At 32.7% G+C, this 27,807-nt stretch overlaps 1 protein-coding gene across 1 annotated transcript; it reads right to left on the bottom strand.

Moving 5' to 3' along the window:
• Positions 1 to 24,818: 24,818 nt before the first annotated feature.
• Positions 24,819 to 27,554, bottom strand: LOC110657432 (plant intracellular Ras-group-related LRR protein 5). Its single transcript, XM_021814637.2, has 3 exons — positions 26,860 to 27,554; positions 25,303 to 26,219; positions 24,819 to 25,199 (listed from the first exon to the last, which is right to left on the bottom strand). Exons 1-3 carry the CDS (start codon positions 27,389 to 27,391, stop codon positions 25,068 to 25,070), a joined length of 1,581 nt encoding a protein of 526 aa, XP_021670329.2. The 5' UTR covers positions 27,392 to 27,554; the 3' UTR covers positions 24,819 to 25,067.
• Between the last annotated feature and the right edge of the window lie 253 nt (positions 27,555 to 27,807).

Raw genomic sequence — 27,807 nt, 5'->3', positions numbered from 1 at the left:
AAACATTGAGTCAGAGCCAAGAGACAGTTATCAGAGGTTTGTGCACAACTAGTTTTTAACTGATTTTGTTCTGAATATTTCATATGATTAAATGACATATTTTTCTTATGTATTATGTTTAACAAGCATTGGATTTAATTCAATGATTATTGAAATTATTATAGTATGTATGAATTTAGCTTTGTGAAATGGTATTTCCACAAGTATTAAGCATTGTTGTGAATTGAATAAATTATGTTTTGAAAAATTGTGATAGAACATATTTTGAATTGTGATGGGCAATTTGCATGGAAAAATGCAAATATATGATTTGAATTGTGATGAGCATAAAAATTATTAGATATTGGAATTGACTTTTAATCGAATTGTATTGTGATTTATGCTCACAAAAAGGATTGTGATATTGTTTTATATCTCACTATAAATGCTTGACTAGGTTATTACCCGTCTCTCTCATTTATTGAGAAGACAATGGAGTTAGTTGTGTTTTGATTACCATGGTACGTGCACAGGCTTAGATTTTCCTCTTAGTAGAGGTTAGATTTAAGTTTTTTATGTTATGGCCCTTTCGGAAGATTCATTATTGTGGTGTGTACTATGCACGATAATTCGACCTCCCCGACTATAGGGAGTTAGAATCTAATTTGACCTCCCCAACCATAGGGAGTTAGAATCACCCCGAAGATGGCCCTTTCGGATTAGTCTTGCATAGTTAGTGAGATACAGAATGATTTTTGAGATACAGAATGTTTTTGAATAGTAAAGAATTGTGATTTCAATTATGATTATAATTAATTTTGTTGGAATTACCTTAAATAGTTAGTTATGATTTGATAAATTGAACTTCGTGATCAAAGTCATTTTATACAAATGATTCATATTATTGGCAATGAATATTTTGAGTTTTGGAATTTGATGAATGTCCAGATTTCCAAATTATTTGCTGTAATTTTTGTTAAGGTATATTGTACTATGTTTTAAATTATAGTTGTGCACCACTGAGTTCACCACTCAGCGATAGCTTTGTATGCTGTCGCAGGTGAAAAGAACATAGAGCAATTGAGTAAGCTTCTTTGAAGAGACATTCATATCAGCTCTAGGTTTACCCATGTACACAAGTTTTGATGTATGCATGTAATAATATGTATGTAAATTATTTGAGCAGTTGTATAAAAACTTTTGTAAAATATTTTGGTATGTAATTAAATGTAAATTATTGTAAATGTAAATTTGAGATTTCATTTACCTGAATAGTTTTGTAATATAAATTTTGAGTCTTGTAATCAATGAAAATTTTCTTTTATGATGAAATTGGTTTGAAAATGAATTGATTTGATTATTGAGATTTGAATTGTGAGTTGAAATGAAGTTATTGGAGTTGTATTTGAGAAAACATATTGGGAGTGTATTTCTTTGTAGGTTTTAAAGAACTGTTTTATCAAAATACAGTCGACACTCTGCCGAAATTTTGAAAAATTTTTATAACACCAGATTTTAATCGATGATTTAAATTTCACAAAAATTGATTTAAAATCCCTTGTAGTATATTTAATGGGTTACCGGTAGGCGAAGTACGGTAATTCATTAGGTGTACTACGGGATCATGTTACATCTTACGGAGGAGTAGGGTGTGACATGCTTATAAAGGTCCCTTAGGCAAATCCCACATCGGCAAAGCACGGAGATGGTCTTGGGTTCAAAAAGTAATGATATATAAAATAGGGGAACTAATCACTAGAGGTGCCTTTTGGTGGAATGGCCTGGAGAGTTGGAAGAACTCTAGGGTTAAGCGTGCTCGCTTGAGAGAAATCCTAGGATGGGTGATCTCCTGGGAAGTTCTCCATTCCACCTATGAGACAAAACCGTGAGGCTTATGGCCAAAGCGGACAATTCCTCTAGTGGTTGGAGCTCGATTATTACAATTGGTATTAGAGCCGCTCGTGTGTCCTCTTGAGCGATGGTGGGGCAAACCTCAGCGAGGACGCTGAGTCCTGAAAGGGGGGGAGAAAGGTCCCTTAGGCAAATCCCACATCGATAAAGCACGGAGATGGTATTGGGTTCAAAAAGTAATAATATATAAAATGGGGGAACTAATCACTAGAGGCGCTTTTTGGTGGAATGGCCTGGAGAGATGGAAGAACTCCAAGGTTAAGCGTGCTCGCTTGAGAGAAATCCTAGGATAGGTGACCTCCTAGGAAGTTCTCCATTCCACCTATGGGACAAAACCGTGAGACTTATGGCCAAAGCGGACAATTCCTCTAGTGGTTGGAGCTCGATTGTTACAGCTCGTTCCAGGGCCCGATCTCATAACTTATTTTATTTGACCTAATCTGATTTCGACACCTTCAGCCTATTCTGACCTTTCTATGACTACTCGAGTTACACTCATTTTCCTATTGTTTTCATTTACTTGGACTAAAAACTACCATGTCAGTTCTTCTACCTGTACTCTTTAGAGTATTTACAAGTCATCGATGACTTGAACATTTGTTTTCGAGGGAAATAAAAAATGAGGTGACGATAAAAATGAAATTTGCGAATGATAAAAAAGGACAAAGATAGTGATTACGAGCTAAGGCCACCTATTCTAAGATTCAGTGTGACTAGATACCTTAAAAAAAAAACTTAAAAAACGAACCAAGGATATTCAACAAACGATAGGTTAGACGCTTACCTATAGAAAGTTGGGATGACGGCTGAGCTAACACCGATATCTGCAAATCTTAGGGAGATAAAGATTGTGATGGAAAAAAAACTTGAGCTGACCCGAGGTGATGGGGATGAAGTGGAGTGAAGTTGAGCTCGCAGGGTAATGCACATATACTAAAAATGAGAATCACAGGATTTAAAGTTCTTTTAAATGAGATACTTCAGAAAACTGGTTTCTAAAGTTTCTCAAAGCTTTGAGAGCTTCGAATGACAGGCAATAAGACTATATCGAAGTTCAGAGTCTTTCCATGATAATCACCGCCTCCTCCCCTTCTACAGTATTGCATGTAGGTATTTATAGGGGATGGGTGCTTAAAATGGAGGGTCAGGATCTTATCAGGAAGAGGTAAAAGGCTTAGATTCAAAAGGACATAATCTGATGTCTGAGAACTAGAGAGAATCAAAATTGAGGGTCGGGATTCCGTTCAGAATTTTTGTCCTTTCACCCCGTAATCCAACGGTCAAGGGTCTTGCCTTACAAAATGGATCCAAAGGCTGGGAACAAAAAGTGCCGAATCTGTCATCTGCTTTTGATCCGAAGGCTCCAAGTCCATCTTTACAATTATAATCAACAGTGTAGATCGAGATGTATTGGGCTGCTTTAACCTTTTGGAATCTGGCAGCTAGGAATGCGTCCTTACAAATGAGATGTGTGGCGAGGATTAAATCATGCTTGCAATGCTTTAACTAACTCGGATCTGACAGTGAAGGGAGCTAATTAAAGGTCATAATTAGAAGTTATTCAACTCCCTGAGTTCTCCGATCTCTTTAGGTCATCCCTCGCTTTTCCAATCTTTCCATTGTGACTGACCAATTTTAGGGTTATTATTCCAATATCTATCTTTTGCATCTGGTCCCTTCTTACTTCCGGATCTCTTTTATTTTCTGATCTCTCCTCTTAATCCGAACTGTATCGATCAAAGCAATAAATTCTTCAATTACCGATGAGTCCGCTTTGAGTTCTGCATACAATAAATTCCAAGGCACTATATCTATGCTGATGAATTTTTCTTTGCATACTCACAACTTTCTTTCTCCAGTGAATCTTCAATATTTTATTTCTCAGTTCTTGGCTTTTTCGGCAAGAATTCTTCTCGCGATAACCAATTTAATCTTTTTCCGAATGTTTTCTTTGTTCATCTCCTGAAAATGAGCAATTCTAGTGATCAGAGGTTCATGAGGGTGTCGTTTGATGATGGTGAGGGAATTGGACTTATTGACCGAACAAGGTCGAAACTAACTATCGCACCGATCTCAGATCGGCCCATTAATATGGCTTGCAGACCGATCTCTGACAAGAGGACCACTAATTTCAATCTTAATATTAGTGACCGCCTTTTGAAGTTCATTTGGCTCCTCACCATCTCGAGGGTCCCCATTGTAGCTCGGTTCTGATCGATGACATCGACAAAGACACCGCTCAATATCATAAGAGTCATAGTTACCCCATCTGAGTTGTACATCTGTCTAGTATTTATTGCTGGCTTTCTTATCAAACAGATCTTTTGATTCAGCCACAAGACTAGGCTTTGACATAGGCCAACATTCTAGGCTCAAGGGTAGTCTAAGTTAGGTAGAATGTAATGCTGATTTTGAGAAATCGCCCAAATGATGTAATCTGATCTTTGAGAGATCATCCACATGATGTAATTTGATATTGAGAGATCGCCCAAATGATGTAATCTGACCTTTTAGAAATGAAATGAAATCTATTATTGAAATTTGGATCTGCATATTCTGTTTTTATTATTGCATTGGTTATTATTCCGATCTCTGATAAATGTGTCCGATCTGATCCCTAGACGAATCGCCATTTTGTCGATTTTTTGGTTCGAAACCCTGTTTGATCTGATGATCTTCGTTAACCGATCTCATTTGTCCAACCTTTTACTATGTTTCTGGAATCTTCTTTTGACGTGTCATTGAAATGGCCCGGTCCCACTAACCGATGCGTCCCTTGGGGCTTTGTGAGCATTTAATGCTTAGGTGGGTATAAATAGGGAGGAGGTTAGCCATTTGTTCCCTTATGTCATTTTCAGACCTTCCTTTAGCGACTTCGATACTGTCCCTTGTTTTCTAGAGTTTTTCGGTGCTGATTTATACTCCGGTAAGAGCTTTAATCTTTTTCCAATCGATTTCATTTTTATTCTCTGAAAATGAGCGGTACTGATGGTCAGAGAGCTACCAGTCCTCCTTCTGTTCACATCTCATGGACATCGGACGAAGGTGAGGTGGCCAGACCGAGTGAGCGACCTAGACCATCTACAACCACTGTCCCGGTCCACGGTCGATCAACCAAATCAAAACAAGCATCGTCTTCAAGGAAAGGGAACCTACCCATGGACGAGTTTCCATCGGTTCTCAAGGAGACCGATCTCTAGTCTATTATCCAAGAGTACAATCTTCCGATTGACTCCTTCGAACTTATCAGATGCCATGGCGATCTCCGAGCCGATCATTTCTTTGAAGAAACTGACCTGATCATAGTTTATGAGGAATAATTGAAAGCCGGGCTTCGGTTTCCCCTGAACGGATTCTATCGAGCCGTCCTGAGGTTCCTTCAGGTTTGTGTAGCCCAAGTGCATCCGAACTCCTGGTGGACTCTAATGGCTTTCAGAGGTTTATGCTGGGCCAAAAAGCTTAAGCCTACGATGAAGATTTTTGTCGAGTTGCATAGGCTAGCTCAGCAGAAGGACGATGAATATTGGTTTTTCCAAGCCAAGCCAAACTGCGGGCTCTTCACCGATCTCCCTTCTTCGTTGAGAACTAGAAATATCAGTTTTTTATATTGAGGAGCAAGGACCCGAATGGGTTTGAGGGCATCCCGCGTAATTGGCAGTATTTGGTTCCATCCATTCCAAAAAAGATCACTTTAAATAAAGACGAGGACGCCATGGTAAAGGAATTGAAGGATCAGGTGACCACTCATAAGTATTCATGTTTGGATACGGTTATGGTCGAACTAAAATGGTGGTTAATGCAAATGATTGCCCATAAGGACTCTGAGCTGCAACTCTCTGACCTTGGACCCGAGATCGGCATAACCTAAATCTCCAGTCTCCTAAATTTGGTGATTTCACTAACTTATTCTCTGTGCAGGTATGGCGGGAGGCGAGAGCGTAAAGGAGAGCCGCAAGCAAAAAAGGGAGGTCGCCCAGAAAGTGCAAGGAATGAAAGCTGCTGCTGCCTCTCAGACGTCGAGGCGAGACTCAGTAAAAGTGCCGAGCTCTTCGTTTCGACCTCCAGAACAGCCAACCCCAGAGTTAGAGATCGCTCCTTCCCCTCCTCGACAAGCTGAACCGCTACCTCTGCCGGTTTCTTCAAGTGCAGAAGGAAGGTCTTTCCGACCAATCCTAAGGACACTCTCCCATGGTGCTCAGGTCCTTATCCACTCTCTGGAAAAGAATCGCTTAGTTCGGGAGAATCCTGACTTGGCCAAGGTCCTGGGTGCCACCATCTATTTTCAGGAAGATCGGAATAGATTGATTTCGGATAGCATTAACGATCTCCTGGCTCAAACGATGAGCTTGTGTTTGGAGAGCATTGTGAACCAATATATGATTAGAGAAAAGGCCCATCTCTTGAGACAGGAGATTCTGAGGGTGGTCCAGGATGCAGCTTCCGCCAAAGCCCAACTTTCGTCCACTCAGGATCACATGGCCCAAATTGAAGATAGGACGAAGTCTTACGAGGATAGGATAGCTAAACTGGAGCATGAACTTGAAGATGCTCGGGCCTGCCGATCTGCCGATGTCACTTGCCTTACCGAAGAGATGAAAGTGAAAGAAGAAGAGCCCGTGGCGAGAGAAGCTGGTGCTTATGTTAATGCTCATGGCAATCTTCTAGCCGAGCTTATGAGACGCTATCCTGAGGAAGACTTCTCCTGAATGGCGGATCTCATCCTAAGAGCTGAAGAGGACAGCGAGGAGGAGCCTGAGAGAGAGAGAGAGAGAGAAAAATAGAACTGATAATGTACTTGGAGAGTAGGTTAGGGGAGACTCTCCTACCGAATGACTAGTATATTTTATTTTGAAATGAATCTAAGTCTTTTTCATGTTCATTTTCTTGATGAGATTGGAAAACATCCAAACCAAATTGCCTGAGTACTTAATCAATTGAATGCAATTGAACATTAAACCCGAGATTGATTATTATAAAACATCAACCCACTCTAAGAGATCGAAAAAATATTACACGTGAACATGAGATCGGACAGAGCCGTGACCGAATATCGAATGAAACTTTAAAACATTTGAAGATTGATTTGATAGAATTGTAAAGATTTGAAAATGACTTGAGCTTATTAGGGTCGAAATCATTAGTTAGGGATCGGATAAAACCTTAGCTCTGTTTGAGGAATGTTTGGACAATTCGAGCGAGATACCTGATCACAATACCATGTGCAGATTTGGAATTTTGAGGTATTTGAACAAAGAGGAATCAGAAAACAATAGCATGCAAGATTGAATGGTCCGGAGATCCAATATCGATTCGAACACGTCGGATAAAGGCCAAGAGATCGAAAAGCAATCTAACTTGAACGTGAGATCGATTTACTCTGAAGACAAGCCATTGGTGAGTTCGGAAAGGCTACTTGTGATCGGGTCATCGGTCGAGAACGGATAACATTATGAAGTTTCGATTTTAAAAGATCATTGCATTTGAGGGTCGACTAAAATATGGTGTCTACAGGAGGAGGAAGGAAAGAGAAAATGAGAGAGAGAGGGAGAGTGTCGGGCACAGGGAAAAAAGGGAAAGAAAAAGAAAAATGAGCTGATTCGATTCAACCGATCCGATCTGGCCCTGTTTGATTCAACAGGTTCGATTTAAGATATCCGAAATTGAATTTTTATTCAGCCTTGGGACTAAAAACGAGGCCCAAAATTTTGAAAAAAAATTTCAAAAAACTTAGAAAAATATTTTGAGTCTAAATAGATTTTTAGTTTTGCCATGTGGTTTTTAAATTTATTTTTAAAAATTGACAAAGTTTATTATCTTTAAAAATCAAACCTGATTTTAAAAATTCAGAAAAATTTCAAATAAATTTTTATAATATTTAATACAATAAAATATTAATATTTACATATAAAATAATTATTTGAAAATTATGGGTATTACATTCTCTCTGTCTTATAGAAAATTTATCCTCGAATTTTATACAAGACAGAATAAAGAATTACAAGATTACATAGTGAACAAGTACGGGTACTTATTGAAGGCATGAGAAGCGTGGTTAGGGTTATTAGTGGGTTGGAATTCAAAATTTTATCTAGGGTTACATGCTAGCATACCAAATTAATTATGCACCTAGCCAACCGCTAGTGCCCATGCGTATGTTAAAACACGCTTTTAGCAAAAATTAAAAGTTCATTTGCCATTAAAGATTGGTATTTACCATTTAATCTTATTAAACCCTAACTATAGAAGGGATTGATTTCAACTAACCTCCAAGGCGCTGAATCAATCTTTCTTAATCCTTTTGGGTTCTCCTAGGGCTCTAAATGATGCCCCTCTAGCTTGTCCACCACAAGCACACCAAGACACCCTTTTGCAACCCCATATTGTTCCTTTAACAACTTGCCAACCACTTGGAAAGAGATGGGTTTGCTTTAAGTGATGGTTAATGGATGTAAGAGACTAGAAACCTTTCTAGCAATTTAATTCAAGAAGAAAACCAAGCTTTTCTTCTAGAATTAGAGGAGAATTAAAGAAGAAGGAGAGAGAGGACCCCATGTGCCGTCCAACAAGAGAAGAGGAAGAAAAAGATTACTTCTTCTTTTTGTCTTGCATTTATATACATAAGACAAAGTATATAAATGTAGTGCCACTTGTTAATGCATGATTCAATCTTGCTTTATACTTGTCTCAATCTCATCAAGACAAGTGTCAAGCTTTAGTTAAATCATCACAAAGTCTCTTCCATCACCTGAAAACAAATGGCACATCTTAATTAGTGCCATGTGTCACCATCTCATGGTGCCACGTGTCACCATGTGTAAAATTACCATTTTGCCCCTTGTCTACAATTTTGAGTTCTCAATTTAAAATTGTAATTTCTCCCTCAAATTAATTTATATCATATATAAATTAATTAATTAATTAATCTTTATTTATTAATTTCACCATTTTGTTTATATTATACATCCAACAATCTATATTTGGTTTCAAGTCATGCTAGGGACTTTGCAATCTTATTGCAAAAAAAACCTATTTAATTAATTAATCAAACTCTTTAATTAATTAATTAAATCATACTTTAACTTAGTGATTTACTTGTGTAGGTGTGTGACTTACTAGGCTCATTACTAATTGATAATGAGAAATGATATTAACTCTTAATATCATTAGAACTCTTTCTTACTGTAAATGTTTTCTCTAAATCACTTTAGGAATCTCATAGACTATGGTTGACACCTAGCATAGCATGCCATGGCCACCCAATTAGCAATAAGGAATACCTTAAATATGAACCTTTAATCATATGTTACCATGCATTAAGATCTCTCCATTATAAAATCTCAATTCTAGCTGGAGTAATGGTTAATGTTAAACTCCATTTGCTATGAATCTTATGTTCTCTTTTAATTTCAATTCTTGATTAATTAGACTTTCTTGTCAGAAACTCCTTTCTGACTAAGTCTATCTATCCTGGCTAAGAACTTAAATAATCAAGAATAATTAAATGAACATAGGATTTTATCCCTATTTACTTAGGGTAATGGATCCCATCTTGACTAACACCTATCTCCATATATAACCAGTAAGAGCTGACACATGTCTATATACCCATACACAGTACGAGTATGAAAGCAGTATCAAATTCAAACCATCTATATACAAGATAATTGTGTTATCTTAGGTTAAAAGATTATGTGTATTGATATGATATATGACAATGCATTGACAAGAGTAAACTCCATGTGCTTGTCATAAGCGTCACTGGTTCGGCCTACTTATCGTATATAAGCGCCTATCATGTTCGCTATGTGGTATGAGACTCACCACTTCAATTTATTAATATCTCATACTAATACTTTGGGAACAAACATGATTACAATCTATCTAGATAAGTCATATCCTTTGTGAAGTATCCTCGATTGTAAACTAATTTATGATACTTTGTGCTAGAAATACTGTCACTCATATTCTTAACAACTTAAGAATAGAATTTCTAACAAAATATCAATGGGCCTTTTCAATTACACATAAATAGATTATGTAAACAGAAAGGTGTAATTGCCTTTTATTAATAAAATATGTATAAGATACTTACAAAATGATATGCTCTAGGGCATACTACTAACACTTGTTGCATATGTTCTGCTCTGACTCCTAGGTACACTCTTCTACCGATTGGCTCCTCTACAAAACCTTAATCACAGGGATTTGTTTTGACTTTAGCTGCCTTATTTGAAAGTCCACTATAGCTATTGGCTGCTCCTTGAAGGTTAAATTTTCATTCAACTCCACTGTATCGGGTTGTAACACATGGGAAGGATCAAGTATGTATTGCCTAAGCATGGAAAATGTGGAACATTGGGTGGACGTGAGAAAGGCTTGGTGGTAACTCCAATCAATAGGCCATTGCTCCAACTCTATCAGTACTCGAATCTCATAATTCCCTTCATCAGAGAGACCTTTAAGAATACATAATTGCCCACTGCAAAGGGACTCTATTGATCACACATAAGACATTTGCCTGACATTGATAACAAACCTTTAATTATCCTTTCCTTATCTCCATAGTCTAACCTAATGCCTATGTGTCATATCCTACCCTTATATTCTCTCATCACACCTATACTATCCATTACATTGATCTTAGTCAACCTACTGTTAGAAGTCTAAATGGACTTATCCCATTGCTACCTACCCCATTTTGGGGACAGGAATAGACAGAGTTTGATCCATATCCTGCAACTCTGAACTGCATGTTTTGGCTCCTAACACTGCTCGAACTATAACCTGATCTAAGTTCTATATTTCTGGATTCTATATCTTGATAATTATCTTCGCTCAAGTACTCTCATTTTAGGCTTTCTAATATTGCTTTTTAGTTCATCCTATTTACCTTATTCAGGATGGAACTTTATGTATTTTATATCTCACTTTGATCTTCCTAATCTTGTCCTATTCTAGGCTATTCGGTTTGCTCTTTAATTTATCTCTTTTATCTTACCCAAAATAGAGCTTGACTATTTTATTCCTTAGTGCTACTCTCTTTCTTGACTTGACTATTATGTCAGGAACCTATATCCCTTCATACTCAAAATTGGTCCTCTAATCACTCTAGCTCGTACTTCTACTGGTATTCAGTTTATCTCTCTTACTGTATTTGATCCAACTATTTTATCTTTCCCTTTTGCACTTTTTCTATATATATACACATATTCTATGATTTTCCTATGTTAACTTCTATCCTCATCCTTTTCATTACTTAGAGTATACTTTTGTCTCAAGCAATAAGAAGCTAATAAGGAACTCAAGGAATAATAGCTATGCATTTACTATGTGATCTCTATTTCTGCCCTTTAGACCACATACTACCTCCTACTACCTTAAGGAGGGAATCTACAGGATTTCCTTTTTCCATTACTACTTAAAAGCTCTGCTTCAATCATGATCTGATCCCTTATAATCCCTACAATGAAAATTTTACTCTCCCTAAGGGGGGGTACCTGAGCCACTACTTCCTATCACACTACAGTCCCATTTAGGACATCATTCCATAGATCGTTATATTAGTGATACTCTTTTGTTTCTCCTTAGAAAACATTACCATACTCTGTAGTATAATTGACTGCAAGAGAGGTACTACCTCTACCACATTACCACAACTATATAAGGCTATCTACTCTCTTTTTATATTGTCAACTTTCCTAGAATGTCATTTCGTAGGTTATGAATATTATTCATAACCTCTAGTCTCTTTTAAGGAGTAGAGCCATACTTATGCTCTACTGTCACATGAAGGAGGTGCTATCTTCAATAAACTTTAGGCAATACATTTATTGTAATGCCAACACTGCCAACGATCTCATACCGAAGACCAGATGATCCCACCAAGTAGGTTTCATCATTACACTACAATCATACTAAATACCTCTAGTCTTGTGCCACTTATGCTATAACTCTGCACTCAAAGTAGGATAATTGAGTCACTGACTCTAGTTATCACCCAACTATGACCTTTGATGTTCTATATCTAGGGTCTTAAACCTTAACTAGGAGTTTTCCTAACTCCTCTGTAGAAATAGAGCTCTGTCTTGATATAGCTGTATCAAAATAGAGGTTGTTTATAAACAACCTAATCATGGTGCACTACGGGGAAGCACGCAGCTCTACATAATAATCTCATGTCGATACTGTAATCTACAGCTTACAGCATAAACATTGAGAATATTGTATAGTTACTATGGTACATCTCACATACCAGATTTTCTGAATCTCTTATCTCTCTTAAACTCACTAATACTATACACTTACTCTGATTGAGCTATCCACTAATAACTGCTAGCAGTAGTACCCTCACTCCCATCTAAGGCAGCTATGCTATAATAATTCACCTTTAAATACTATTACCTTGTACTAGATAGGTACATCGTTAGTCTTTGGAGTACATATTCCGACGGTAGACCTCAACATGTTTGCCTACTCTATTTCACATCTCTATGTACTCCACAAAAATTAAGACACTAACTGAAGTACTCTTATATTACCCAAGGTATAACATAGAAGCTAAAAATAAGGAATTACAAAAAAAGACGAAATAGGATCCTATACTATACATGTGACCTCTTAACAAGACCCTTTTTACACTCCCAATTATAATATTTCCTATGAATCTAGAGCCTAAGCTCTAATACCGTTATTGTCACGACCCAAATTATGGGCTGGACCAGCATTAGGACTTGAGTTAGCATAAGGCCCCCGAAGCCCGTAGTAAGCTCAACTAATCTCTAACCCATCCATGCAGCCTATATTTTGAGTCCAATTTCAAGAGATCAACTAGACAGAGTTTGACCATAATATGGACCATCCAATAGGGAGTTCTCAACTTATCTGACCTATAATCTCAAAATAAAGCCATTTAGGGAGCTCAGCTCACCCTTACAATTATCTACAAATCAATATAAAATCAAATGGGAGTCCAACTCCCTCATCCAACAAGCCATCCATTCACACATTTATACATAAATAGATTAATAAGTTTATAACCCCAAAATAATTAATCTTATAGTCCCAAGCTAAATAAAATGGTTCTACATATGCGAAGATCTAGAATTCAAATTTAATAATACAAAATATGGAAATAGAAATTTATGGACCTGCAAGGAAGGAAGCAGGTTAAACATAAGAATAAACTCTCCTGTAACCTATAAAAATTGTGTGAACAGGAGTAAGCATTTGATTCATAGAGTAAAATATTGATTTTATACATAATTTATATAACTATCTAAGTCTAGTGCATCCCAAGGGTGAAATGCATCATCTTCACACATTTCTAAGAAATCAAGTTATAATTACATCAAAGGCAATTTGGAGCACTCACATACCCGTGTGTGACATCCATACTCACACATATATATATGGGAGCTGATCCCCTATACAACTCTCTTATTTCCAACCTCTGCCTGCTAGATCAACTCAAATCTGGACTTTCTCTTAATATCCAAATGCGGGGGCTAGCGTGATCAATTCAAAGCCGTGCCTACCCTGACTTATCCATAATAAGGATAGGGTCCCAACGACTCAAGCTCCATCCATGTCTACCCATCCTGCCCATATCTATATACACACCACATACCCGCCAACTCACACACATAGATCCAGATCGCCATAAAATAACAATCGCAGCAATATCATCAAAAACAAATACAATAAAATGTGTGCCTAGTTTTTACTATATACATATATGTATAAGTGATGCATGAGCATGCCTTGAATATATAATAATACTGAAATTATAAATAAAATCAATATCTACTCACAAATTAACAGATAGTCACTATGGCAGCTGGGCAAAGAAGAAAGGCTGACCCGACTCACTTAAACATTATATCAAAAATTTTATTAATATTTATTTAAAATAAAATTTTAAACGAATCAAGGGATAATCCTAAGTTTTGCCGAAAATCAAACAGAGTTTTTCCTATACTTAGGACTTACCCAACCTGCAAAAAGATCCAAATAATACTTCTAAATCTCAAATTTTCACAACTACATCTCATCAACATTATATGGCCCCTCCTGGGCCCTCCAGAACAGTCAATACTTACAAATTTAAAAAATTATATTTTAGTCCTTATAACTAACATTTTATTATAAATCATCCAAACGAGCTCTAAAATTTTTAAAATTTTGCCCCGTAGTCCTTAGCAATATTACAAAGCTAATACAAAGAGAATTATAATTTTCTAACCTCCCACAAATATTTTATAGATTTTTAATCTAAACTAGGCACTAGATAACTAAAGATTCTTAGAGTTCGGGTTTACCTATGCCAATTCTTACTCTTGGAACGTGTCTGGGGTATCTAAGAATAGTGGGGTAGTTTATAACTTTGATCTGGTTCTGAAGTAATTCCAGCAGCTTATCTGCTTGGCCTAAAATTGTAGATCTGAGCGACAGTAGAATTTCTGTAAAACGAAGGTACCTACGTGAAGCTCACAGCACCAGGGGTTAGAATAAAATTATTACAAAATTGAATAAGCTCATTTGAAACTCGAAAAATCACTGTGAAGTTTATGGGACCCATTAAAATTTTGGTATCAAAAAATTTTGAAATTTATATTGCCACAAAGCTCTCATCGTGTAGAGTATGCCAGTAATCTCGGAATTCCTATGGGATTCTCGGTTTGGGAGAAATTTAGCCCAAAAATTGAAATTGCCTAAAATTTTTCGGATAAAAATTGGATAAACCGCTCAATGAAAATTAGTGTTATTGGTGTCTCTAGAAAGCTCTTGAGGTGTAGATGAGTTTTGGGATAAGACCTGGTCCAATTGGTGGCCGGATCGTCTGAATTTTGGGCGAGAAGGTGAACGGTCAGAGTAGCGCATTAAGGAGTTTCAAGCCAGATTTTCCAGCATTTGGTGTAGTGGTCGGCAATAGGGAAGGTACCAGGTAGTACCCCGGTGAGTTAGGGACAGTGGGGTGGCAACTGGCCGGTGATGGGAGGAGGAAGGAGAGAGAAAACGAGAGAGAGAGCGAGAGTGTCGAGGCACAGGGGAAGAAGGGAAAGAAAAGGAAAAATGGGCTTGTTCGATTCAATCGGTTTGATCCGATCTAGTTTGATTCGGCCAATCCGATTTAGGATATCCGAAATTGAATTTTTACTCTGTCTTGGGACAAAAAACGAGGCCCAAAATTCTGAAAAAAATTTCAAAAAAATCAAAAAAATATTTGGAGTCCAAATAGATTTTTAGCTTTGTCACATGGTCTTTAAATTAATTTTTTAAAAATTAACAAAGTTTATTGTCTTTGAAAATCAAAACTAATTTTAAAAATTCAGAAAAATTCCAAAAAAAATTTCATAATATTTAATACAACAAAATATTAATATTTACATATAAAATAATTATTTAAAAATTAGGAGTGTTATACTTGTATGCCCCAGAAGGGTATTATAATTATTGTTGTGGACTTGAGACCCTGTGTTATTGTTGCTAATTGAATTTTCTTGCAGGGGCTTAGGTTCAGTTATGGGGGAACTCTGCCAAAATTTTGATAAAATCTTAGGATTTATTCTGATTTTATGGTTTAAATTAATTATTTAATTTTGTCAGTATTTTAATAGAGGCCAGTGTGTATGTTTAGGTGTCGGTGCTGGCCGTCTTCTTCTTCTAGCCAGACCAGTTGCAGTCCAGTCGACCAGTTTGTGAGTTAGATATTGATTATTTTTGCAATTTCAATATTAATTATATATCTGGCATGCTCATGTATTTATAAATATTTAATTATGCACATATGTAGTTAATATATTAGAGGCATTTTGATTGTTACATATTTCATTATTGTTATTTATTGTGATTGCCACCCTAAGGATAATTTGGAGCTATGAACTTGTTGACGTGCGTGAGATGTGGATATGAATATGGGTAGGATGGGTAGAACGGCTGGAGCTTGACTCGCTGGGACACAATCCTTATATATGGATAAGTTGGGGTGAGTACGGTTTTGAGGTGATCTTGCTAATCCGGTACTTGGATTATTAAGTGAAAGTCAGACTTGAGTTAACCTCGCTGGCATGTGTTGAATTAAGAGAGCAGTATAAAGGATTAGCTCTCTCTCATATATATATATATATATGTGACACACTGAGTGTGTGAGTAGCTTCAAATTAACTTTTTGTGTGAAAATTGAGTGAATTACTTATTTTACGTGTTGGATGTGCATTTCATTGTAGGATTGCACTAGTCTTATATAGTTATAGAAATTACATCCATAATCAATATTTAAAATCTCTGAATCGAATGCTCATTCTCATTTAAATATTTTTCTCAGGTTGCAAGAGGAGCGTATTTATTTCTTCGAGTCTAACCTATTTTTTTCCTTTGTAGGTTGTACTTCTTAGTTTAATAATTTTTTGTGTCTACTTATTTATTTATTTAATTATCTGTTTAATAACTAAAACTCCACTGTGACGTTAGATTATGTATTTTTGATATTAATAAATGAAAATTTTTTATAATATTTAAATAGTTTGTAAAGATAATATCAAGATTGAGCTAGACTCCCTTAATTTTAATCTCAGATGGTTATGGAGTTGATTTGGTCCGGCTAAAAAAAATATAATATTTTATTTCATTTTATTGAAATATTGATCATAAATTTTGACCCTGATTATAGACTTGAGAATAGTAAGACTTTTTATGAATTTCGAAGATTTTATAGAAATCAAATCATGACAAACATTGAATATTTTTGATACAATGACATATCTATGTTCAATTAAAATTCACCAAAATATCATAAATTTTAGCTTCAACATAGGCATGTAAGATATGATATTCCCTGCTATCTATATAATTTTTTATATATATAAAAAAAAGGCGCATCAACCACCGCCAGCATTGGGACCCTTAGTCTGCTCTCCAACATAATGATGACTTGCTTTTGAGTTTTGGCCTCAAAACCAAATTCTTTCTGTATTTTTTTTTTCTGAAGAAAATTGGCTTACTTCAGTCAACCTAAGGATGATTGAATTTCAAATTCAAGATGTTATGATTTTTATAAATAATTTAAATATTATTAAATTAAAATTTATTAATATTATTGTTTTTTAAATTTAATAAAACTCACATACTTATTTTTATGCATTATGACATAAATAAATCATCTAATAAATTCTTATTTGACTCATATATCAAATAAATTCAGCACCACAGAAATTTAAAATAAAAAAAAAAATCACCATTTGAGGGTTGGAGACGTGGAGAATATGTGCCCAATTAAAAAATATACAGTGAATTGGGTCAATTGAATTGAAGTGATTGAAACAAGATTCACCTTATCTATATGATGACATGACAGACTACAAGACCATTTGCTTTACAGACGACTTACACCAAATTTCTTACTTTCGTAATTATAAATTTTACATTTATAATTCAATTTAATAAAATATTTTATTATATTATTTTTATTTAATTATTTTAAATTTTATTATAAATCTTATTTAATATTTTTTTAATTATTTTTAAAATAAATATATATATAAATTATTTTTTATTAAATATATTAATTATTTATAAATTATTTATTAACACTTTAAATAAATATATAATTATTTAAAATTTTAAATATTATAAAATTAATTTAATTTATAGTGCTTATAAATTAATTTTTATAAGATAAGTCAAATACTCTCATAAATTTTATTTATTTCATAAAAAATATTTTTTTAGAAAATAATTTTTATATTTTATTTTAAGACGTTTAAAAACTAAATTAAAGAAAAAATTAAGTCAATTTTAAATTTTATTTATTTCAGAGAAAATATTTTTTTAATATTTGAGATACTAAGAAAAATTAATTAACAGAAAATATTTTTTTAATTAAAATAAAAAATAAATTATTTTTAAAAAAAATAACTTTTATTTCAAAAGAGTAAGTCATTTTTTATTTTTTGAACTTTAATAATCTTATTAAAATATGAACATATTTATATATATATATATTAAATAAATATATATAATTAATTTAATATTACAATTAAATAATAAAAAATAATTTTATAAAAAAATATTTTTCATAGATAAATTATTTTTTGTAAAATAAAAAGAGTCTTAAATTATTTTTTACAAAATGAATGAAGCTTAATGCGATTATTAACAAATATAATTGAAGATGCAAGCAAATAAAAAGACAAAAAGCTTAAAATATTGGAGATTTGAAAAGATCTTCAACTAATGGCAACCAGACCACTCTCAAGAGATGAGATAAGGTGTGCAACTTGAAGCCAAAGATTTGGACTAAATAACCAACTCCAATTAAAAGGAAAACCCAACTAACCAAGCACTTTGATTTGATATGACCACCATCAAGCTGGAAAGAAACCCTGTAATGTAAAACCAGCTTAGGTTTTGAAGAAATAAAGTGTCCTGACATTAGCAATAGATAAACATCAAGCTAGAACCACCTTAGGTTTTGAAGAAATAAAGCGTCCTGACATTAGCAATAGATAAATATCAAGCTATAACCAGCTTGAAGAAAAAAGTGTCCTGACATTAGCAATAGATCAAAATTAATGTCCCCGTTACATCAGATGCTGACTTTCCATTTCTAGCTCAAAATTAATTTCCCTGTTACATCAGATGCTGACTTTCCAATCGATGGGCTGCCCGTAGACATGGCTCTAAATCTAAAGGCCTTTTCTTAGGGCAAAAGAAAACTTACCAATTACTTATTTATTTTTAATTTAAAATATAAATATGTAAATTTTATTATAATATTATTACGTCTTAATTTATAATTAATAAAAATTATTATTAAATTTATATATTTTAATAAAATTAAATATTTAATTTTATATTTTAAAAAATATATTATTTAATTTATATATTTTATTTTTATTAAATTATTTAATTATTCTATTAAATTTTTTTTATTAATAAAAGAGTTTTAATACTAATTAAATTATTATTTAATTTTAATATTTTAGTAAAATTAATTTTTATATTTTTAAAAGATATATTAGTTAATTTCTGTAATTTGATTTTATTTACTTTTTAATCTTTTATATTAATTTTTACCTTAATTCTCTTATCCTTATTTTTTTTCTTCTTATTATTTCTCTATCCCCATATTTTTTTTTCCCTTGGAGTTACAGTCTTCTTCCCCTCATTCTCTCTATTCGTCATCTTTTAATAGAAATTAGTATAACCTATATCTATAAAAAAGTTAATTAATTCGCTTAGATCTTTAAGTAATCAAGGTAATAATTTAATAAAATTATTTTTCAGTAGAGGAAATATAAAATAATACTTAGAAAATTAAATAAAAATACTTGAACAAATCTTTTTAAAAAAAATATAAATTCAGATTTAATCTTTGTACAATAAAATTTTCATTTTCATTCAGGAATATATTTTTAAAATATTATGTTTTCAAAATATAAAGACTAACTAATCTATTTCACTAAAATAAAAAATTTAAATAATAATATTTTTAAAAATATGACAGACTAATTAGTTTTACTAAAATAAAAGAATTAAATAGTAATTAGATAGATATTAACTAATAAAAAATTTTAAAAAGAAATTAAATATAAAAATTAAATAATATATTTTTTAAAATATAAAAATTAAATAAATAATTTTATTATTATACAAAAATTAAATAGTAATTTTTCATAATTAATAAGTCTAAACATTTCAGTAGATTCAAGGCAACTTTAATATTGCATTGAATGGTTTGAGAAAGGGCAGGAAAATATGTGGGCACTAATCCATTGCCCTTTTTTTTTTTTTTTTTTTTTAATTTTTAACTGGATCCCAGAATCCTTGAGACACTGACATATGTAGAGGAACCAGTACGCTGATGAAAAGAACTATACACACCTGGCCCATTTCAAAGGGAACAAATGTGGTCCCTTGCCAATCAATACTCTCTGAGAAATAACGCTGTCTTTGTTCACTTTGGACCTCTACATGCAAGCCAAGGCAGGGCCAAGCAATTATGCTAGCTCCATCATACACTTGAATAATTATTGCATTACAAATTAAAGTTAAGTGACCATATTAAAATTTAATATGATGTGATCTCTATAAGTATGGAAGCAAAGAGAATATGGCAAATAAAAAACAAGAAATTCCTCATTAATTTCTCCTCTGAAGAATCAACATCCATATCATTAATGTGCAGGAGTTCCAAGCTGTTGTCACTTTAAGACTGCACAGAGAATTATCCAGCAAGCAAAACATATATATATATATATATATGTTTGCAGATAAGATGATGACTTATCTTCATCCTTTTTAGCATCAGAGCTCCCGTAAAAAACATCAAAATTGTAGTTTAGAGTTCTCAATGTCACGCCTGGAAACCTTTGACAGGGATGAATCTTAACAAATGGCCATACCATGTCCTGTGCAGCTCCACAGAAAACAATGGAGTTTCCCCACTTCCCTTGAGCCGTAGACTCAGGAAACAACAGTCTTTGTCACGCCCATTTATCTGAAACACAAGTAGTGGTCCCAAAAAGGAGGTGCATTCAAGCCCAATAATGTAGGGTAAAAAAAAAAAGAAAAAAAAATTTCTAATTATGTCAATCCAGTGAATCAAGAAGATGTTTAATTTAATTTATAAGTTTATCAAACTTACTCATTAGTGAAAAGTAGTTGGTTTGACTTATAAGTTAAAAAAATTACTTAAAATAAGATAAAAGTTATAAATAAGAACACTTATAACTTATCTACTTATTTTGAAATTACTCTTTGATCAAGTAAAAAATTGTATTATCCTAATAACCTCTAAAAATATCAATATTATCCTCATTTTAATAATTATAGCACATAATTACATATTTTTTTAATAATTTCAATAAATTAAATTGCTTTTAAATACTTTTTAATCAAATAATTAAAAGTAATTTTATTATATTAATTATTTATTTTAATTTGACTTGTAAATTAAAAAAATATATATTTTAAGTTAAAAGTTAAAAATAAATAGCGAAATCGTACTAAATTTGAAATTCTTATAATATAGGACGTAATTGAACCCAACAAATTAGCTTCAATTTTGAGTGCCATTACTGCAATTAAATTTTGTGATTTATGAGTTTGTGTCTAAAGAAAAAGAAAAGATTAGAGAAAATAGCTTGATTATCCCCAACCCCATGGGAGATAAATACTGATACAAAAACACTTGAGGTCCATGCACAATCTGCTCTTATGAGATCTCTCTCAAATCCAGCCCATGAATCCAGTAGTGGGCACTTTTTTCTTTTAATGCCTCTGTAAAGTCTCTTTGAGACTCCAGACGTTGGTGATTTCCATTGTCGATGGTAGTCTAGCTCGTTGCAGGGGGAGAAGCGGTAGCACGGTGTCTTCATCTCAGTGTCCTGGGTTGCTGGATGGGGAGATTGCGTTGGGCTTTTTTCTGTGTGTGATTTGTGTCAAAGTTGGACTTTGAGCCTTCTCTCTTTTATTTGTCTGTGACCCATTTTATGCATTTTATGTAATCTGCCCTCTGGGCCTTGGAAATGTAAATGCAGTTGCATATTCAAGAAAAATAAAAGGGTTAATTGTAAAGAAAAAAAATCATTAAATTTGTGGATTTTATAATTAAATCTTGAAAATAATCTTAAGGGTCTAAAGATAATCGTAGGGGGTGTTTGGTAAAAGATTAATAAGGGTAATTATTACTTTTATAATTTTTAACATTCATTAATATTATTTGAATACTTAAAGAGATTAAATTAAGTTTTTACTTTATCAACATTTATACTTTCTTGAAAAGTTAAATGCTAGCTTTGGAAGCTTAATTTAATAATTATCTCTTTAAAAATTAAAATTTATAAGAGTAATATTTAATTTTTACCAAACGCATTCTTACATATAATAATTCTGGTATAAGGAGTAGTGACTAATGAAACTGAAGAAGAGTTTAAATTAAGTGGTGATATTAACACATTTATATTATTTTTTTTTATTTGCTTTTTGCAATTTGTTATATGCCAAATAATATTAATCAAAAACTTCACACCTTTGCACATATTTTCAATTTTAATTAAAATTTTTAGTTTTATCATCATTAAACATTGATATTAATTTTAATTTTGGTAATTGGGTCATTTATATTCAAAATGATTTAAATTGAACTAATTTTGTAATTATAAAATAATTTTTAATGAAAAATATAGAGCTCATTAATAAAATATAAAATTATTATATTCCTAAGCTGCACATAAGTAAATTCAATATTTAATTTGCCATTATTACATTATGTCACTCTTTTTTTTTAAATGATCAATTAACAAATTATAAATTCCAGTCATTAATTACACCTACAAAAGACTTGGAAATAGAAGTGTTCAAAGGTTCAAGTTCATCCACATGACTCAGTCTTTAGTTGGAAAATGAAGAGTTTGAAATTATAAATTAAAGATGTTCTTTAAACTTATCTTGGAAATGTCAACTCTTGATTAAAGGAACTTGCTAAATATTCAAGCCCACTGCTTATGTTGTGAGATTGGAATGGAATAAAGCAATTCTAGAAGGGTTAATTATTGAAATAAAAATTGAAATTTACTCTACAATATACTTGAGTCTTTTATCATTTTATAATTAGCCATTCCTGTATTATTATTAATAAAAAATATAAAATTTTTAAAGATTAAAATATTTCATAATATAATATTATAATATTAAAAAAAATTAAAAATATTATAAAACTAGAGAATTGCTTATGCTTTAGTGCGTGGTTAATAATAATTTTAATTTATATATTTTTAATTTTAATATATAAAAATAAAATAATATTTTAAAATTATTATTAATTACTCAATATTTAGCAAGTCTCCTTTTCTTTGTTTTTTTTTTTTTTTTTTTTTTTTTTTGCTTTTTTAGATCTCTTCTCTTGGGTGGCCATCAATGAGTGTCTCACCGATAGCTATCCCTAAATTGATTTTTTTTTTTAATAAAATTTCATATTTTTGTTCGTTTGGAATAGATTCGAGTTTATCTCCTGAAATTTATGTCTATTAGAAATAGATTTGAAATTCTTTTCCTAATATTGTGTCCAGTTCTAAACTATCTAGCAGTACTAAATATAACATAAACCTTTGATTTCTTTTAGTTGAAAATTTTGAATTTTCAGACATAGGTAACGATTTTCTATAAATGGAACTTAGGGGTGTGTATTATTTAATTATAGTTAAATAACCAAATCGAACTGATGAAATTCAATTATTTCGGTAAGAGTAGGCTTGGTTCGATTTTCAATTAGTAATTTTCAATTATATTGTAATTATAGTATGATTTTTTATTAATGAATTGTTAAATTATATATAAAAAAATTCTATATTTTATTCTTATTTTATATAAATATTATCTCAATAATGGAGATTTTTTTACTAATTTTTTATATAAAATATTTGAAAAATGACCTCATGCTATAGTCCAAAATGATAATATAAAATTGGAAGTCGAGTCCTTAAGATAATTTTCAAGGACTAAATATTTATTAGTATAATTTATGGGAAAACTAAGTTTGTATGGGGATAAACTCATCCAATATAATATATATATATATAAAGGGATAAAAATGCTGACTCCAATCTCATGACTTACCAGCTTGTAGCATACCAAATTCCATTCATTTTAAAGTGTGAAATTTGATTAGAGTCAATATTCCTAACAAACCATGAATTATTTTAATATTATTTACATAAAATACTATGATTTTTTATTTATAATTAAAAATATTTTTGAATGATCTTATGCATATTAAAATAAAATTTTTTTATTTTTAAGATCACATTTCTTTGATATAAGAAAAGAAAACTTTCATTCTTATAAAATAGGCTAATCTTATTTGTTATAAATCTTCTTATTATTTTTATGGTTGATTTTATTCAATTCAATTCTCACAGCTTTAGAGATCATTTTAATAATATTGAAGTAAAATTCATAAGTTATTATTATGAAAATTTAAATTTTTTACTTTATTAATTACTCTCTTTATTCTAATTAATAAAGAGCAATTAACACTTGGGAAAGAGGTTTCTTTATTTAAGCAATAAATTTTATTAAAAATTAAAAAAGCAAGGAAAACTTAACATGTGAACATGAAGAGATTTGAGAGAGTGAAATTTAGTTTAGGGCTTAAACTAGTCAACCTGATTATCCAAACAGAGGCCAAATACATTGGTCTGAATTTTTTTAGCTCCCTTGGTTTGAAATATTTATAGATTTTTTGGCTAGAAATATCTATTCCTAATCATTCAATTCAAACCATGAACACCTTATCAAGACAAAATAATCCTAAAAAGTCCTGAAAAATTAAAAATTATTATTTAACATGCCTAACATATTATGAATTACTTCGGATCTCATATTGGTTGTAGGGAGCGTGTGTATGAAATATAAGATTTAGCATGAATTGACAAAATTATCATCGTTTTGTTAAAGGGTATGTGCCTTCCTGTTCTGTGTATGTGCGTGTGTTTTTAATCAATTAAAAAAAAGTAAATTTGAGTATATTCGATGGGTCTCTATTTGCTTCCGAGTGATTGAATTGATCTTTTGGGATTCCACATCAGTTGTGAACAACGGTTTTGTGTGAGAATATAAAACTTAATATGTTTTGACAAAATTACCATTATTTTGATCCGTGTGTATATTTTTAATCAATTAAAAAAAAACCATATTATGAATAATTTTATTGAGTCAATATAGAACTTCATGGCACGTATGAACACAAGTAAATAAAAAGCTGCGGTTCCATTGAAACTCATTTCATAGCAAATTTCAAGATTTGAGGCCTGCAATCAAGCAGCACAAGTGTTTTATCAAGGAATAGTCTTCCTTTTTTCCCCTAGTAAATCAGAAACTTATTAGGATTTGAACTCTTTAACTTTCTACAGTATCTCGAACACAATATATATTGATGAATAGAAATTATCATTTTATAAGCATTTCATATACACAAAATGGTTGCATAAACTAGCAAGTATTTTGCATCACATGGAATGTGTCATAATGTTTCTTATTACAATTCAGCTGAGAAAACCAGATATGGCAATTCTGGGATCTGAAGGAATGATACAAGAAGAAACCTTAGGATAGAAAAAGTAGTTGATAAAGGAACAAACGTTTCAACTTATGCACATGAAGCTCGAATCGATGAAAAATTATTGGGAATTCCTCCTGAATGGCCAGAAGATTGAGCAGACTGTGTACCAAAATCCCTTCTTCTTCTTCTTTGATGGTTGAGATTTAGTGTCTCTCTTGGCAACAAGGTCAGCCATGAACTGAACAACAGCCTGATGAATAAATTGGTGAGCAAGTTAAAGTTAGTCTCAAACTGGGAAACAAGCAAGATCCTAACAAATAATAAACTAGAAACAAATTGCAAACAAGCATTACCTGAGCACCCAATTTAGCTACTTGTCTTGGTGGAACTTCCAAAGGAGTCTCATCAGCACGAAAAACCCTCAATTTTGACAAAAACCTGAAAGAATCTGGTAAGACTCTTATCTGATCATCACTTATATCCAACTCTTCAAGCATCTCAAGATTTCCGATGGATCGTGGCAATTCTCTCAAGTCTGCAAAGTTGTTTGCCACAATCAATTTCTTAAGACGTATTGCAAAACAAACGTTTTCGGGTATAGATTCAAGCTCATTGAAGCCAACATCAAGTTCCCTCAAATTGACAAGGTTACCCATTGTTGTTGGCAACCCTCTAATTCTATTGTAATGAAGAGTAAGAATCTCTAAGCTTTCAACTTTTCCAATAGCCTCAGGAAGAGCTTTGAGCTGATTGAAATCTAATCTCAGCTCCATGAGTGACAAGCAGTTTCCAATTGTGTATGGGATCTCCTCTAGTTCATTTGTTTCTACATTCAACATCTTCAAGCCAGTCAAATCCCCGATGGTCTCTGGCAAATGAGTGAACTGATTGGAGCTCAAATCAAGATTTATGAGGTTCGACAACTTCCCAAAAGAAGATGGCAGTGACTTTAATCTATTTGCATGCAGATCGAGATCCATCAGGCTAATTAGCTCCCCAAATGAATCAGGAAGATTTATTATCTGATTTGAGTGGATATCAAGCTTTGTTAAGGCTTTGAGACTACCAAAGGTTGATGGAAGTGCCATGATTCGGTTTTCAGATAAGTCCAGCTCAGTAACAAATGACAATTTCCCAATTGAGAAAGGAAGCCACTCAATTCCATCCATCAACTTGCCTTTGAGATCAAGAACTAAAGCTTCAGTTTTTGCAGAGTTTTCTATGATAGCTGCCACCATCATTAGACTCAATTTCTCAGGTTCACCTTCACCTAGAAATACACCAAAATCACGTCCATAGAGTGAAGGAATAACAAAACTGTCCCATGTCACAACCTTAATGAAAGAATTCATAATACCATCTTAACTGAACAAAATGTAAGGAAAATATATATATTCTTTCTCAAGATTCCCCCCTCTTTCTATCTCTCCTACCATTGTTGCATTCAGACATTAAAGAAACTTCAAGGAGGCCATAAACAGCAAAAAATTTAATTCAAAGAAAATCTATCCAATTTCAGAGAATTAAAGAGATATTCAATTCAGAAAGATCTTATTAATATGCAGGAAATTAGTCAATAACCTTTAAATCAAACAAATTCTAAGTGTTCTATCTTCTTTCCCATGTTTTAGTTCAGTAGCCTTTTAATAATTACACTAAAATAGGGTCTAATCATCAATTTTACCAATTAAAGATATGGATTGAAACAAACAACAAACACTTTCTACCTTTAATCTCAAATTGAATTCAATGTAAGTTGAACTTTGTTCTGCAATTTTAAATGTCATGAACATGTAAGTATGTCAAGAACAAGTGATTTACATAAAATTTCTGAATTGCCAAGATTTTATAATCTCCAAGTATATGAACAATCTTCAATTAAACAAACCTAAAAACTAATTCATACTTACCTGAAAAGAAAGTTGCCTTGGTGGAAGAACTTTTCACCAAACCCTTGAAGCCATCTTTCTCTAGTTCTCCATCTTCCCTTCTATTGATCAAATTTTCTTCATTAACCAAACTTTCTCTCCCAATTTTCTCATCAGAGTCAGAGAAAGCAACCACTTCTTCTTTCTGGGTATCTCCAGAAACCAACAAGGAAGCTCTTTGTATCAAACCATCAAATGTCCCAAACATCTTATCAACTTCAACCAAGTGAAATGCCTCCTTCCGCTGTTCATTGCTTTGAAATTCCACCATGGTCCTCCTGAACTGTTGCAGAACAGAGAAGAGCTCCTCAGGGACGTCTCGAGGACAGTCTTGCTTTGATATTTCCTCAAGCCTCTGTTTCTCTTCACCGTTGACAGTCTCAATCACAGACATGGCGGCTTCAACTTCTTCAATGGAGGGTCTTGAAGGCAGTGATCGGTAGAGTTTCATGATTTCCTCTACTGTTTCTACAAAAGCAGGTGATGCATCTTGATTGCTGGGTTTCACAGCCATGGCTATGGTGATTCTGATTTCTAGGACTAAGTAGGAAAGCTTACACTTGTTTTTTTGATGGGAGGAAACCTTACAACTTACGAAGTGTTTTGGGTAGATACTTCCAAGGTTTGGAAACTGCTTAATGCTTACCTATGGGCTATGGTGGCCTTTGTCATTGTCTGTTGTTTAATTTTTTATTATTATTTTTTCGAGCAACTGTTGTTTGTTCTAACTGATCATGGGCTCATAATATAGAAATATATAGAACAAAGCTGTGGCCTGTGTAGCCAAATTGCTTCCTCGGGATTCTTTGCCTTGTAATTTGGGTGACTAATTTTTCCTTAAGCTCTGCTCTCGTCTTGATGCCATTGCAGCCTTGTGATGCAATAAAGTTTTGCATTTCAAAAGATTATGAAAAATACTAAACTTTAATA

This window comes from Hevea brasiliensis, chromosome 15, assembly GCF_030052815.1.
Source record: "Hevea brasiliensis isolate MT/VB/25A 57/8 chromosome 15, ASM3005281v1, whole genome shotgun sequence".
In the NCBI taxonomy this organism is placed as follows: Eukaryota; Viridiplantae; Streptophyta; class Magnoliopsida; order Malpighiales; family Euphorbiaceae; genus Hevea; species Hevea brasiliensis.
The sequence above is the reverse complement of the archived record's forward strand: the minus strand, read 5'-3'. Positions and strand labels throughout refer to the sequence as shown.

Coding starts and splice junctions, on each gene's coding strand:
- LOC110657432 (XM_021814637.2), bottom strand. CDS start 27,391: ATGGCTGTGAAACCCAGCAATCAAGATGCATCACCTGCTTTTGTAGAA. Junction 26,220..26,859: donor CAAGGCAACTTTCTTTTCAG/GTAAGTATGAAT, acceptor GTGTATTTCTAG/GTGAAGGTGAACCTGAGAAA. Junction 25,200..25,302: donor TAGCTAAATTGGGTGCTCAG/GTAATGCTTGTT, acceptor TTTATTCATCAG/GCTGTTGTTCAGTTCATGGC.